The 16708-nt window shown below is 48.4% G+C and overlaps 1 protein-coding gene across 1 annotated transcript in view; it reads left to right on the top strand.

Annotated features, from left to right (window-relative positions):
* Positions 1 to 16708, top strand: part of LOC130114653 (membrane-associated guanylate kinase, WW and PDZ domain-containing protein 2-like) — a 77742-nt gene that overhangs the window by 12432 nt on the left and 48602 nt on the right. The window contains exons 4-5 of the mRNA XM_056282514.1: positions 15945 to 16020; positions 16154 to 16260. Of these exons, the coding sequence (XP_056138489.1) occupies positions 15945 to 16020; positions 16154 to 16260 (183 nt within the window). The remainder of the gene's footprint in view (positions 1 to 15944; positions 16021 to 16153; positions 16261 to 16708) is intronic.

The raw sequence follows: 16708 nt of genomic DNA, 5'->3' as shown, positions 1-16708 counted from the left end.
TTAAGGGGTGATTTGCCTGCTGGCTCACTCTGGTTGAGGGGTCGGCAGACGTGCTTTGATGTGGTGCTGTTCTCCCCACACTCTGACTGGCACACTGGATCAATGTTATTCCAAACATGAAACAAGCTGCGTGGAGACCGAGCGAGTTTATGTAAGGAAAATAGCAAATATTGAACATGATTAATGAATTGGTTGTTGGCAAAGTGCTTTTCATGTTACACTTTGGACAGGTGTCATCTCACTCTTCTCTCCTCAGTGCAAACCACCTCCTCAACAACTGTGCAGAAAATGAGGTTCTGAAGCTCATATATTTGCATTCCTGTCTTATATTTGTATTTCTGTTTCCTATTCTACTCTCATTACCCCCCCCCCCCCCCAGGATGATATGCAGTGGCAGGCCAGGTGCAAAGTGTGTTGCCCATCCTGTGATGGTTAGTGTGTGCAGACACCTCAGAGAGACACCTGGGCTGTTCCGTTTACTGGCTTAACATTACACATCCATGCACACAGGTGCACACTCAGCCAGATTCAGCCGTGTGTGTCTCTGTGTGTTATCATGACCCTCACTGTCATCCTGCGTCAGTCAGTACCGCAGACAAATAAAGACACATTTCAACCTATCAGGGCTGATTTCCATCACCGGAGGATACACATCGGTACTATCAGGCTAATTCCTCAACATCACTCAGACTCTCGCTATGCTGGGACTTATACAGTACACTAAGAACCCCATTTGTCATCACAGACACAAGAGACATTTACTCTTCCATGAAAGAGGCTTATTCAAACAGACTCAATGTAGTTTTTACAATAGTAGTTAGCTTTGTATTCATATTTAGTTACTATTTAGTTGATTACAGCTAGGATTCAGGATTGAATATGGAGCTGCCAGGGAAGAGGAGAAGAGGAAGGCCGAAGAGGAGGTTTATGGATGTGGTGAGGGAGGACATGCAGGTGGCTGGTGTGACAGGGGAAGATGCAGAGGACAGGAAGAGATGGAAACGGATGATCGACTGTGGCGCCCCCTTCAGCCGAAAGTAGTAGTAGTAGTGGTAGTGGTAGTGGTAGACAGCTAGGATCCAGGAGGATCCTTGTACTCCATGAGTTTATGAATTCACATCCAACATGCATGTGACATTTTGTTTGAACTAAATCAGCTCATGTTGGTTGCGTTGCTGTTGGTAGGCCTCCATTTCATGTAGGGATGGGTACCAGGTACCATTACTTTGAAGGTACTGTTACCAAAGTGGGAAGTACTGACAGGACCAATGAGTTTGCACTAATGGTGCCACAAGTCACATATTTATACATAAGCAATTTTCCACAGAGGACAAAACAGTCAGCCAGGAGTGGGCAGACAGGCTACCAGAAAGAGCAGATATGCTGATTTTTCTACCGAAAGTTTGGTTAAAAGCCTGCAGTCCTTCAAAGTGGTTAGTTTGCGTACATGTTGCAATGCGAGGTTAGGTACGCTGCATGTTACGATGATGTCTGGTTGTTATTAACAATAAAAACAACCGTTTATCAAATATGATGGTGTTGATGTTTGGCAGTTGGCAGCAAACAAACATTTGTTTACACAATGATAAAAGAAAGGTACCATTAAGTGGTATTGTCATGCACAGGTGCCAAAAGAGAACAACAATCTGCAGTTAATCCTGTAGCAAGCAGCCCAGTCTCACAGACATGCTACACACAATCCTCAGAGCACCTCCAGCCTCCCTGAGTGATTTATACTGGAGAGGTGACGTCCACCTCCTCCAGTTCTCCCCACTAGCAGCCTTCACTAGGCTCCAACCAGGGTGGTTAAATGCAGGCCACATTACCGTGTGTTAACCAGGTGTGACTTCTCAGTGGCCAAGCTGTGACGGTGCTTGATTGATGAAGTGCAAGGCAGCGAGAGGCAGCGACCCGCGGCCCTGTGAGCAGCGAGGGGCTTCAGCTGTGGACCTCGGAGACCGTGATTTGTGGAAAGGCTGTGTTTGCAGAACGACCTTGTGTCAGTTGTGACAGAGATGTTATTTTTGTATGGTGAGCTTCGACATTCCAGCTTGTTGCCATGCCGAGGCTGCATTGCCAGGCGCAGACATGTTGTCGTGGCAGCAGACACCCCTGTCACAGTGTTGCCAAGTTGCGCGGTGCATCTGTAAGTCTGGGCTTTGTAGTGTTAATAAGGGTGCATCTGTGTGCTCCATCATAACTCTCCCATAGAACTGCTGTCACACTCCACATCTGCCTCCGGTCCCACCAGCCGCCGCGGATGGGGGTGGGATTGGGGGGGGGTAAAAGGGGCGGATGGAGGGAGGGAGCATGAAGAGGTGGAGACAAGCGCGAGAGAGGAGATATAAGACCTGACTGCGAGACCAAGCATGAGGGAGTGCAAAAACAAAAAAGTGACGGATAAGAAGGGAAGAAGGGAGCGGATTAAAGGGGGACTTGGAGGAAGTAATGGGGATGGAGGGAACTAGCGGGAGAACAAAAAGACAGCAGAGGCAATGAGTTAAACTGGAAAGGAGGAGAGAGAATGGATACCGGGGGTGGAAGACGGAAAGACATCTGGTAGAGGTAGATAGATAGTGTTGGCAGGGAGAAATGGAGACCGAGCACATGAATGAGAGAGAGTGAGAGAAAGAAAGGGGGAGGGAGAGGCAACGAGTTGAGGGGTGGAGAGGTAAACAAACATCGACAGACAGTCCTTGCACTGAGATTCTCTTAGCTCTCTTCTGTGCCATGGTGATCTGCTGGCTTTGGTCTGAAAAGGAATCTGGGTAAACAAGTCCAGAGGTTCTGAGGGCAGCATCACCGTCTATGTCTTTTTGGTGTTTGTGTGTCTGCACTGCTGTATTTTAGGAACCTGCAATGAATGAACAGCCTTGCCCAATTCAGACAAAAGGCCGCTGTGTCCATATTCAGCAAAGACAGTTGTCTCTCTTTGCCACTTTCAGCAAGAAGACGGCTGTCTGTTTCAGTTGTTCACACTGTGAGCACGCCTGGGGAACGGCTGTGCTATCAGATCTGCTGCTGGGTTTTTAATCCCGGGCCGCCTCGGCCTCTTAGCCCATGGCATTATTTTGATGGAGCCTCATGTCCGTTCACCTTTGGGTTAAGTATTTGTAGGTACGGTTATTTCGGTCTGTAGTACAGACTCACTCCTCTCCCAAAGCAGCCCGATTGCTCCAGCAAAGGGATTGGGGGCGGGGCGGGGCGGGGCGGGGGGGTAGATAAACACACTCTGTATAAGCACGGAGATGGGAGGATGAGAAGCCTGGGTGGGACTGTGCGTATGCAGTGTTCCCCACCGTCATTTGTCAACAGCAGAAACCCCCAACCCCGCTGCTGCTGGAATATTCGCCTCATTATGTAGAAGAAATTCATCAAGCAAATATAGAGCAATTACAATTACTCCCTGAATTAAAAGTATCCCAAAAAGTACACACATAAACACCATGCACACACACACACACACAAGCACTTCCTTCCATATGTGTACAGTATACATTGAATGCGCACCACCATAGTTTTTCCGCTTCCGGTGTCAGACGATGGCGGCATGAATTCACATTTGCGGCGGCCTCACCCAGTACTGTCCATGCAGCGTCTAAGTTTTGTCTTCGTTTGATGGCTGGGAGAGCTGGCGCTGGATCGGCGAGGAGAGCAATGGGGCAGGCTAAGCTAACTGCTAGCCCATGCAGACCGGCAGTTCGATAACATCGAGGGCGGTCTGGCGGCGGCCTCACCTGGCATTGACTGTGGTGTTTTTGATGTCGCTGTGAGGAGTGCGGGGAGGTGTGTTGAGGGTGTCTGGCTGGGACAGCTGGCACTGGATTGGCTGGGAGAGCTTGGTCTGCTTTGTCCGGTGGGCCCGGGGACCACGGCCCCTGCCTGGAGCTGTGCCCGAGGAGGAAACGCCGAGGACGGTCTGACAGGACGCTGAAGCGGGGCGGGCTAAGCTAACTGCTAGCCCATGCAGACCGGCGGTTCCAACAGTCATCCTGGCTGGTGTTCGTTCCCTTGGACAGGGATTTTTTGTTTAGTTTGGATATATGTGTTGGTTTGGATATGTGTGTTGGTTTGGATATGTGTGTTGGTTTGGATATGTGTGTTGGTTTGGATATGTGTGTTGGTTTGGATATATGTGTTGGTTTGGATATGTGTGTTGGTTTGGATGTGTGTGTTAGTTTGGATATATGTGTTGGTTTGGATGTGTGTGTTAGTTTGGATATGTGTGTTGGTTTGGATATGTGTGTTGGTTTGGATGTGTGTGTTAGTTTGGATATATGTGTTGGTTTGGATGTGTGTGTTCTTGTAGTTTTTGGATGTGTTTTTGTCTTTGTGTTGTACTGCTGTGGGCTGGGGGAACGGCATTTCATTTTATTTCATGTATGCAAGTGCATGAAGTGAAATGACAGTGTTCCTGATTCCTTACTCTGCTTTCTCACCTGGAGGCTCTGGCTCCTCCTCCGCCTCCTCTGCAGGTTCTTCCTGGGGACTGAGCCTCTTATTACTTGACCACCCTCCCCCAGCCCTTTCTTATGGTAATAAGTCTCTTGATATTCTATTTTTAGCTCCGACTCTCCCCTGCTTCGCTTTTTTCCTCTCGGTGACTTCCTGTCTCATTACGCAGACACGCAAACACACGTGCATGCACGTGCACGTGCCTTCAGTCACTCACACACAAACATGCAGCTCTGCTGGCACAGCGAGCTGCATCTCTGATGCTTCCTTCCTCCTCCGATCTCTCTCTCTCACTCTCCCCCTCCCCCCCCCCTCTCTCATCTCCTCCTCCTCCTCCTCCTCTGCTGTTTATCTCATTCTTTCCCTTGCTCTCAAACTCTTCCTCTCTGACACTGTATTATTTAGTAAATTTCTTTGTCCTCTTATCATTTGACACACAGCTGAGTTATTTCAGTATTTCACATATTTCAGCCTTTAGCTCCAAATGGACTTCCCTTGTTATGTTCCAGCAGAATCTCTCTCACTCTCTCTCTCTCGGTCTCTCTCTCGGTCTCTCACTTTCCCTCGCAGACTCACAACACGCACTGAACGCTTTCTGTCTGTCTGTCTGTCTGTCTGTCTGTCTGTCTGTCTCTCGCATTCACGCACACTCGTGCCCACATGCAAGTCTACAGACACGTGCACAAAGCAATGTGAAAATCCTCCACAGCCCTCAATTCTCAGCCTGTGGCAGGGTTAGTAAATGTCTTCACACCATAAAAGTGGTGGTTCTGAAACCTCTCTGTCCAGTTATAGACATAAACCATTAAGACAAGTTAACTGTACATTTCAGCGGTACTCATATTCACCGCTGTGTCACACGAGAGCAGATTTGCTACGCTGGCTGTATTACCAGTGCACGGCCCATTTTTGGCTCGGGGCTGACTTTATCCTTTATTAGCACGGCGTCCAGTCAACAGTCAGCAGTAGCAGTTTCTGCAGCTCAGGGGAGGCATCGGTACCACCTGTTAGTACAGTGGGTCAACATTGTTTAAATCAATATTCTTCTGAGCAGATTGTCCTGGTCTGTCGGGCTCATCATCACAGTTCTGCTTCGAATTATTTTTACTGGACACTTTACTTTGGAGGGAGACGGATGGTCAGGGTGATGTTCGAGGTCGATGGACGAGAGCAGGACCTGGACTTTGTGGAAACCTTCCCCTGCATAGGTTTTTTTTTTATTTTTGCCCCCCTTTTTCTCCCCAATTGTATCCGGCCAATTACCCCACTCTTCTGAGCCGTCCCGGTCTCTGCTCCACCCCCTCTGCTGATCCGGGGAGGGCTGCAGACTAGCACATGCCTCCTCCATACATGTGGAGTCACCAGCTGCTTCTTTTCACCTGACAGTGAGCAGTTTCCCCAGGGGGACATAGCATGTGGGAGGATCACACTATTCCCCCCCCCACCCGCCCCCCCGACCGACCAAAAGAGGCGCTAGTGTAGCGACCAGGACACATACTGACATCTGTCTTCCCACCCGCAGACACGGCCAATTGTGTCTGTTGGGACACCCGACCAAGCCAGAGGTAACACAGGGATTCGAACTGGCGATCCCCGTGTTGGTAGCCAAGGGAATAGAACACCACGCCCCCCGGACGCCCTCCCCCTGCATATGTTTTGCAGACTGAGAGACAGCAGTCGATGTTGCAGACTGCTGCCATCAGACAGTCTGTTGAGTCCTTTAAATCCAAACTTAAAAGTCATCTTTTTGCCTTAGCTTACAATTAGTTGCCTTTAAGTTGAGTGCTTCACAACCTGTACTGCATGGTGGGTCGGTTTCTGTCTCACTGAATTTACCAACCACTGTTCTGCCGATGAGATTATAGCATATAGATTATAGATTATAGAGTATAGCATATAGATTATAGAGTATAGATTATAGTGTATAGATTATGACTAATTGAAGACTTAATTGATTGTGACTAATGACTATTGCAAACTGTTCTCTTCTCTCACGTCTTTTCTCTCTCTCTGAATGATGTCTTCTCCTTTCTCTTCTTCTGTGTGTGAATGGTGTCATGTGAGTCTCTCTTGTGTTGCTTGGCATCCCCCTCATCACATTTTCTTTTTATATATCTTATAAAGCCATATAACTTTTTTTTGTCTCCATGGTGATGGTGGTTGTGTGGCTCGGGTCCTGGGCTGTTCCGGTGGTGTCTGGACACTGCTTGGCATCCTGCTCATCTTATTCTTCATAAATTTTATAATTCCATTATAATTGTGTTATCCTCTTTTAATGTTGTAGTGTGTAAATTGTGTAACCACAACATCATTGCATGTTGTGCGTCTTGGGAGAGAGATCCTCCTCTGGTGCTCTCCCTGAGCTTTCTTCCTATTTTTTCTCCCTGTTAAAGGTTTTTTACGGAGTTGTTCCTTATCCAATGAGAGGGTTTAAGGACAGGATGTTGTGTTGCTGTAAAGCCCCCTGAGACACGTGTAATTTGTGATATTGGGCTATACAAATAAAATGGACTTGACTGCAGGCCCCATTCCCTTAGCAGGTGTCACTTAGCTTGAAGGGAGGAGGGAAGGAGTTGAGAGAGAGCGAAAGGGGAGAAAGTGAACACACACACACACTTTTCCTCTCTGAGAGGGTGGGGGTGGGGAGTCGGCCTATCTCAAGGCCAGATAGCTGATCGATATCTCCAGCTCAGATGTAGTGAGGCTGTCTTTAGCTCTCTGTGTGTCTTGTGGTTTGGCCAGGGGAGGGAGCTGTGGGAGAAGGCCGTCGGCGGGTCATCAGTATTCCAGCGGGCGGTGCATACCGTGGTGCGGGCAGCAGAATAATTCCATTCTGATCTTTCAGATCAATACGTGGACACCAGGTAGCAAGCAGCTGGCTGCGACTGGCCGGGCCCCGGTGGAGTTGGTCCACAGAAGCTGCATAAAACCCAGACCCACAAACTGTACGCCTAATATGTGATCAGTACACGCTCTTCTTGTATTCCAGGTTCATTTTCTTTTCGCTTAACGTTGGACGTAGAAAATGAGGTGCGTTGTGATATAACTGTCTGTTTTGGAACATAACACAACATTGTTAACCGTCGTTACTGTCATTACATTAGTAATTGTGTGCATGTATTCCTATAGAAATATATGTGCTCTTTTACCTTAGGGTATTGTTTGGCTGGACTGTACATATCTAAATAGAGGTGATGTAACCTTAAATCACAGGCCAGTCATTATGCAGAAACAATACAAAAGTAAAATACACATAATTGAAAGATGATAGCTGGTTATTACTTGGCTGGTTATTGAAATTGGGGCCTTTCTGTATCTGCTTCCATGTCATTATAATGTTAAAATACAAACCCCAATTCCAGTGAAGTTGGGTCGTTGTGTAAAACGTGAATAAAAACAGAATACAACGATTTGCAAATCCTTTTCCACCTATATTCAATTGAATACACTACAAAGACAAGATATTTAATGTTCAAACTGATAAACTTTATTGTTTTTTGCAAATATTCACTCATTTTGAATGTGATGCCTGCAACACGTTCCAAAGAAGCCGGGACAGGGGAAACAACAGACTGGGAAAGTTGAGGAATGCTCAAAAACCACCTGTCTGGAACATTTCACAGGTGAACAGGTTGACTGGAAACAGGGGAGTGTCCTGATTGGGTATAAAAGGAGCATCCCCGAAAGGCTCAGTCGTTCACAAGCAAGGATGGGGCGAGGGTCACCACTCCGTGAACACCTGCGTGAGCAAATAGTCCAATAGTTTAAGAACAACGTTTCTCAACGTACAACTGCAAGGAATTTAGGGATTTCATCATCTCCAGTCCATAATATCATCACAAGATTCAGAGAATCCGCAGAAATCTCTGCACGTAAGCGGCAAGGCCCAAAACCAACACTGAATGCCCGTGACCTTCGACCCCTCAGGCGGCACTGCATTAAAAACAGACATCATTGCGTAAAGGATATGACCACGTGGACTCAGGAACACTTGGGAAAACCATCGTCGGTTAACACAGTTGGTCGCTACATCTACAAGTGCAAGTTAAAACTCTACCATGCAAAGCCAAAGCCATATATCAACACCACCCAGAAACGCCACCGGCTTCTCTGGGCTCGAGCTCATCTGAGATGGACCGACGCAAAGTGGACAAGTGTGCTGTGGTCTGACGAGTCCACATTTCACATTGTTTTTGGAAATCATGGACGTCGTGTCCTCCGGGCTAAAGAGGAAAAGGACCGTCCAGATTGTTCTCAGCACAAAGTTCAAAAGCCAGCATCTGTGATGGTATGGGGGGTGTTAGTGCCCATGGCATCATGGGTAACTTGCACACCTGTGAAGGCACCATTAATGCTGAAAGGTACATACAGGTTTTGGAGCAACATGTGCTGCCATCCAAGCGACGTCTTTTTCTGGGACGTCCCTGCTTATTTCAGCAAGACAATGCCAAGCCACATTCTGCAGGTGTTACACCAGCGGGGCTTCGTAGTAAAAGAGTGCGGGTACTGGACTGGCCTGCCTGCAGTCCAGACCTGTCTCCCATTGAACATGTGTGGCACATTATGAAACGCACAATACGACAACGGAGACCCCGGACTGTTGAGCAACTGAAGTCGTACATCAAGCAAGAATGGGAAAGAATTCTACCTGCAAAGCTTCAACAAGTAGTGTCCTCAGTTCCCAAACGCTTATTGAGTGTTGTTAAAAGGAAAGGTGATGTAACACAGTGGTGAACATGCCCCTGTCCCAGCTGCTTTGGAACGTGTTGCAGGCATCAAATCCACAATGAGGGAATATTTGCAAAAAAACAATAAAGTTTATCAGTTTGAACATTAAATATCTTGTCTTTGTAGTGTATTCAGCTGAGTATAGGTGGAAAAGGATTTGCAGATCATTGTGTTCTGTTTTTATTCACGTTTTACACAACGTCCCAACTTCACTGGGATTGTGGTTTGTATAATCTACATCTCACATTGTCCGGTAGTCAGGTGAATCGGCCATACTAAATTGCCCCTAGGTTTGTGTGTGTGTGTGTGTGTGTGTGTGTGTGGGCCCTGTGATGGCCTGGCGGCCTGTCCAGGGTGTCTCCCTGCCTGCTGCCCAGTGACTGCTGGGATAGGCTCCCCGCAACCCTGAGCAGGATAAGCAGTTTGGATAATCAATCAATCAATCAATCAATCAATCAATCAAGTTACTTTTTATATATATAATATAACTGAATATAAGATGAATACTGACTGTCATGCTGTGCAGCACAATTACATGCCGGCAGCCATACCAACATGCACCCTGGCTCTGCCAAGTGGCGGAAGCTAGGCAGGTGTGGGCCTGGCTAGTACTTGGATGGGAGACCTCCTGGGAAAACTTGAGTTGCTGCTGGAAGTGGTGTTGGTGGGCCAGTAGGGGGCAGTCCTCCCTCTGGTCCTCATAAAAACAACAAATATCAAATTCCAATGCCCCAGTGCAGTCACGGGGACACTGTGCTGCAGGAGATGCCGTCCTTCAGATGAGACGTTAAACTGAGGTCCCGACTCACTGTGGTCATTGAAGATCCCATGACACTTATCACAAAGAGTAGGGGGTCCCCGGTGTCCTGGCAACATTCCCAACCTGGCTCTCTCCATCTGGCCACCTCATTACCCCCCATGTAACTGGCTCAGTGATTCCTCCCTCTCCACCTCAAGCTGATGTGTGGTGAGTGTTCTGGTGCAAAATATTGGTGGTGGTTGAAGTGAGTTACCCCCTTCAATGCTAAACACTTTGGGTGCCTAGAAAAGTGCTGTATAAATGTAATGAATGTTATTATTACATCTATGATGGTTTCCATTTAGTGAACATGGTCTGTAAGTTAAAAGGTCATAAATGACAGTAGCACACACACACACACACTTCTGTGGCTGTAATTTTTCTTCAGCTGGGAGTCAGGCTGAACCAACACAAGTAGACACTACATCTGACTGAAGCTGTTGTTCCTTGGTGTTATGTGTCTGATAGATTTAAAGAGTGTCTATCTGGCAATGTTGGATATACCCTCTCATATGTATATATGGATGTATTTACCCCCCCCCCCACATGCGTGCAGGCACACTACTACCTGTAGTGTTACAGGATGAGTGTGTCCTGCTGTGCAGTGATGGGCTTGAAGATGAGATTAGTGTTGGCACAGCGGGCACCCTCGCACTGCACAAAGACAGGTATGCACATGCACACACTCACAAACACACACGCTCTCATACCGACCCACACAAAGACATGCACATATGCAGACTGTATTAGTTCCCCTTCCAGGGGAACCATATCAGAGGCAGTGGTGAAACGTTGGGGAAGAGTAGATTCTGAAACACTGGGGGGCTCGGCCCAGCCCCAGAATCTTTACATTCTCACCCCATCATTGCACCATTTTCAAGTTGTTTCAGAGTAAAATGAATATTAAGACATGAGACACTGGGCTCTACCAGAAGGTTCCAGTCAGGTGCATTAGGCTGGCTTTCACGACATCCATCCATTATCCAAACCGCTTATCCTTACTCAGGGTCACGGGGAGGCTGGAGCCTATCCCAGCAGTCATTGGGCGGCATGAAATCAAATAAAAAAAATGAGGAGTGCAATCTGAGTTCTCATTCACCTTCATTATTATTTTTCTTTTCAGCTGCAGGAGTAAAACCCTCATATGCTAGGTGGCATGTTGCCAGTGCTTTGTTCAGTTCTGAAAAGTGACCAACCCTGGTGTGATAGCTTCTGCTTCTGTTGTGTGACGAGAGCTTCTTCTGAACCATGACACTGTGTTAACCCTGTATCTCGTCTGTCTATCTGATGCCCTCCTTTTCTTCACTTCTCCAGTAGCTCTGTTGGTGTCTCATCTGTCTATCTGATGCCCTCCTCTTCTTCAGCTCTCCAGTAGCTCTGTTGGCGTCTCGTCTGTCTATCTGATGCCCTCCTCTTCTTCACTTCTCCAGTAGCTCTGTTGGTGTCTCGTCTGTCTATCTGATGCCCTCCTCCTCTTCACTTCTCCTGTAGCTCTCTTGGTGTCTCGTCTGTCTATCTGATGCCCTCCTCCTCCTCTTCGCTTCTCCTGTAGCTCTGTTGGTGTCTCGTCTGTCTATCTGATGCCCTCCTCTTCTTCACTTCTCCAGTAGCTCTGTTGGTGTCTCGTCTGTCTATCTGATGCCCTCCTCTTCTTCACTTCTCCTGTAGCTCTCTTGGTGTCTCATCTGTCTATCTGATGCCCTCCTCCTCTTCACTTCTCCTGTAGCTCTGTTGGTGTCTCGTCTGTCTATCTGATGTCCTCCTCCTCTTCACTTCTCCTGTAGCTCTGTTGGTGTCTCGTCTGTCTATCTGATGCCCTCCTCTTCTTCACTTCTCCAATAGCTCTGTTGGTGTCTCGTCTGTCTATCTGATGCCCTCCTCTTCATCACTTCTCCAGTAGCTCTGTTGGTGTCTCGTCTGTCTATCTGATGCCCTCCTCCTCTTCACTTCTCCTGTAGCTCTCTTGGTGTCTCGTCTGTCTATCTGATGCCCTCCTCCTCTTCTTCACTTCTCCTGTAGCTCTCTTGGTGTCTCATCTGTCTATCTGATGCCCTCCTCCTCTTCACTTCTCTGTAGCTCTGTTGGTATCTCGTCTGTCTATCTGATGCCCTCCTCTTCTTCACCTCTCCAGTAGCTCTGTTGGTGTCTCATCTGTCTATCTGATGCCCTCCTCTTCTTCACTTCTCCGGTAGCTCTCTTGGTGTCTCGTCTGTCTATCTGATGCCCTCCTCTTCTTCACCTCTCCAGTAGCTCTCTTGGTGTCTTGTCTGTCTATCTGATGCCCTCCTCTTCTTCACCTCTCCAGTAGCTCTGTTGGTGTCTCGTCTGTCTATCTGATGCCCTCCTCTTCTTCACCTCTCCAGTAGCTCTGTTGGTGTCTCGTCTGTCTATCTGATGCCCTCCTCTTCTTTACTTCTCCAGTAGCTCTATTGGTGTCTCGTCTCTCTATCTGATGCCCTCCTCTTCTTCACCTCTCCAGTAGCTCTCTTGGTGTCTCGTCTGTCTATCTGATGCCCTCCTCTTCTTCACTCTCCAGTAGCTCTCTAGGTGTCTCATCTGTCTGTCTGATGCCCTCCTCTTCTTCACTTCTCCAGTAGCTCTCTTGGTGTCTCGTCTGTCTGTTTGATGCCCTCCTCTTCTTCACTTCAACAGTAGCTCTCTTGGTGTCTCGTCTGTCTATCTGATGCCCTCCTCTTCTTCACCTCTCCAGTAGCTCTCTTGGTGTCTCGTCTGTCTATCTGATGCCCTCCTCTTCTTCACCTCTCCAGTAGCTCTCTGGTGTCTCGTCTGTCTATCTGATGATCTCCTCTTCTTCACCTCTCCAGTAGCTCTCCTTGGTGTCTCGTCTGTCTGTGGCGCTCTCATCGCCTCTGGTCTCTCCTCCCGTTCTCTTCTCCTCTCTCCTGTCCTGCTCATAACAAGGATGCAGTCAGCATATGTCAACAAAGATCTGACCAAATCTATCATTTTTTGATGTGATGATTAGATCATACACACACGTTATTTATCAATTTATTTTATACGTAGACTTAACCAATTATTTGAACACATCAACCAATATCAGATTATGCAAAGCAAACTATTAATGCCCCATTCTATCTCTTAGGGGCTAAATAGGAATCAGGAACACTTGTCATTTCACCTCATGTACTTGTGCACATGAAGTGAAACGAAGTGGCGTTTCCCCAGCCCACAGCAGTACTACACACAGCCCACAGCAGTACAACACACAGCCCACGGCAGTACAACATACAGACAAAAACACATTCAAGAACTACAAGAACACACGTATTCAAACTAACACACATATCCAAACCAAACAAAAAAATATATCACTGTCCAAGGGACCAAACACCAGCCAGGATGACTGTCGGAACCGCCGGTCTGCATGGGCTAGCAGTTAGCTTAGCCTGCCCCAATAACGCGTCCTGTCAGACTGCCCTCTGTGTTTCCTCCTTGGGCACAGCTCCAGGCAGGGGCCGTGGTCCCCGGGCCCACGGACGAAGCAAACTAAGCTCTCCCAGCCAATCCAGTGCCAGCTCTCCCAGACAGAGACCCTTGACACACCTCCCCGCACTCCTCACAACGACATCAAAAACACCACAGTCAACGCCAGGTGAGGCCGCTGCCAGACTGCCCTCGATGTTATCGGAACTGTCAGTCTGCATGGGCTAGCAGTTAGCTTAGCCTGCCCCACTTCCGCGCCCTGTCAGACCGCCCTCGGTGTTACCTCCTCGGGTGCAGCTCCGGGCAAGGCCGTGGTCCCTGGGCCCACAGCGGAGCAGTTGCTCTCACAGCCGATCCAGTGCCAGCTCTCCTAGCCGTCAAACGAAGACAAAAACTTAGACTCAGACGTGGACAAAGACACTGCATGGGGATGGTACTGGGTGAGGCCACCGCAAATGTGAATTCGCACCGCCATCTTTCCACACCAGTACTGGGTGAGGCCACTGTGAAAGTGAATTTGCACTGCCATCTTCCCACACTGGAAGTGAAAAATAGTCATCAGTGCTCATGATTCCATATAGGCTGACAGTCACGCAGCACAGCAACAGTTTGGATGCAGCTACGGGCCAGTAGCAACAGATGTACATCAACCAGCATTCAGTTGCCGTCTATTACTTACTGCTGTGTAATCAGTGGATTCTGTCCTCTCTCCATCTGATAACATCTATCTTCACTGCCTCATCCCTTCCTCTGGTGTGCTCTTGTTGCTCTTTCAAGTTCTCTCTCTCTCTCTCTCTTGCACTCATACAACATGTGTGCGTGCCAAGGATTGTGAAGTAGATCTGCTGCTTTAATGAAGCACAGAGGACCCAAAACATACTTGTGTTTTTTGATCAACGATATCATTCGAGGGCTTTAATGCATGATCAGAATGACAGATGACTAGACCTGGGGCTATTTTTTCCATCCATCCATTATCCCAACTGCTTATCCTGTTCTCAGGGTCTTATTTTTGTAAAAAAAATAATTGAGGTTCGGGGCTGTTCATAAAACATTTGGGGCTGTGGCCTCGGACATCCAGGCCAAACAATGCCACTGGACCACATATGTCCCATTGTCTTTGTATCATTTCTGAACTCGTTAGATGTGGACGAGCTCGGTGCTCCCAGCAGAATGGAAGGTACTAGACAGTTTGTCCACTAGAGCCACAGCACCAGTGAGGTGACGGCAGCACATCAATAGAGATCCAATGATAAATACATCACACGGTGAGGAACATTGTAGGATCCTGTGCTGGCCTAGATGATTAACCACCACTTATGTGTGTGTGTGTGTGTGGGGGGTGGGGTGGTATCTGATATCACCGACGTTGTTGTTGTTCCTACGACAACATAATTTAATGTTGCTCCAGGATCATCATTGCAGCGGACCAAGCACGTTTTTGTGATGTCGTGCCTTTGTGACTCAGGGGGGATGGTTGTCTAATTAGGTTGTGGGTTGGCGTGGGGTAGCTACTGGTTAGGTTGAAGTGAGCTATCGGTTAAAGTTTGGGTTAGGCAGAGGTTAAGGTTATGTTTGGGTTAGCTTTGGTATTTTCCGGTCTTTTCCAGTGTCCAAAGGCACAACACCTTTGGGACACTGCACAACAACGTGATTGGTGTCAGGAGCAACATTAATTATGATGTCATAGAAACAACACCAACGGGGCATCCCGGTAACGTGGCGGACTATTCTGTTGCCTATCAACATGGAGATCGCCGGTTCGAATCCCCGTGTTACCTCCGGCTTGGTTGGGTGTCCCTACAGACACAATTGGCCGGAAGAGTGGGGTAATCGGCCAAGCACAACTGGGAGAAAAAAGGGGGGAACCCCAAAAATAAAAAGAAACAACACCAACACGGCAATATCAGCATATGTGTGTGTGCATGTTTTTCTTTGGGGGGGGTGGGATTTTCTCCCCCTTTTTCTCCCCAATTGTACCCGGCCAATTACCCTATTTTTCGAGCCGTCCTGGTCGCTGCTCCACCCCCTCTGCTGATCCGGGGAGGGCTGCAGACTACCACATGCCTCCTCCCATACATGTGGAGTCACCAGCCGCTTTTTTCACCTGACAGTGAGGAATTTCACCAGGGGGAGGTAGCGCGTGGGAGGATCACGCTATTCCCCCCAGTTCCTCCTCCCCCTGAACAGGTGCCTCGACCGACCAGAGGAGGCGCTAGTGCAGCAACCAGGACACATACCCACATCCGGCTTCCCACCCGCAGACACGGCCAATTGTGTCTGTAGGGATGCCCGACCATGCAGAAGGTAACACGAGAGATTTGAATCGGCGATCCCCGTGTTGGTAGGCAACGGAATAGTCCACCGGGCACCCAGACGCCATGTGTGCATGTCTAAATCAACTACCTGCTGGTACATTCTGGGTCTCCCGCAGCTCACGCTCCAGTTACAGTGCAAAGTGTTTGTCATGGGTCTCAGAGTGGGTCTTTCCTACCCTTGTGTGCACATGCTGCAGCTTCGGCTGCAGCTTCGGCTGCAGCTTCGGCTGCCGTCAGCGCAGCAGTAAACTGCCTGACTGCTTCTGCAGACACGTATGAACAAACCAGGCAGGGTTTGAGGACGACGCTTACACTTGAGCCAGATCAGACAGACATTCTGGCAACGGCATCTGTCACGCACCAGCCAGATCAATCTGACTTGCTTTCTTTACGGTGTCTGCCTCAGTCCCTGGGAAAAACGCAGCGAGTGGGCTCCTGTGCCGTCCTCCTGGGGCCACTGAGTATTCTCAGCATGATCAATGGAGAGGAGCAATCAGCAGCAGTGGACTGGCAGTGAGCCGGAGTTAAAAGTCCACTTGGCGCAGTCACAAACACGGCACCTCATTAAACAAGAAAAACCCCTCCGTCGCCATCATAAAGCCGAGCCTGAAGTCCGCAGCCTGATGGGGATCTCTGGAGCCTTGACTCAGGAAGGCCTTAATTGCTGCATGGTAATGCGGCACTCCTGCATTCCTGCTGTTTCAACAATAATCCAAACACAGCATTGTGGAGGCAGTGTTCAGATTGGCTTGTAAGGACTCAGCGATGGTATTGTACCATTGAAACTGCTCATATTCTCACACTGACATGCTTACACACACACACACACACCGTCTCCTTCTCTCGCTCTCTGTCACTCAAACTCCACAGACTCACTCATGTGAATAGATGTGGTGATCAGAGGCGATATCTACTCAACCTGTTCCCTTCCGTTTCCCTTTTTCCCCTCCTATTTCTTCTC

The sequence above is a fragment of the Lampris incognitus genome, chromosome 6 (assembly GCF_029633865.1).
Source record: "Lampris incognitus isolate fLamInc1 chromosome 6, fLamInc1.hap2, whole genome shotgun sequence".
In the NCBI taxonomy this organism is placed as follows: domain Eukaryota; kingdom Metazoa; phylum Chordata; class Actinopteri; order Lampriformes; family Lampridae; genus Lampris; species Lampris incognitus.
This window is presented reverse-complemented; position numbering and strand designations above follow the sequence as displayed.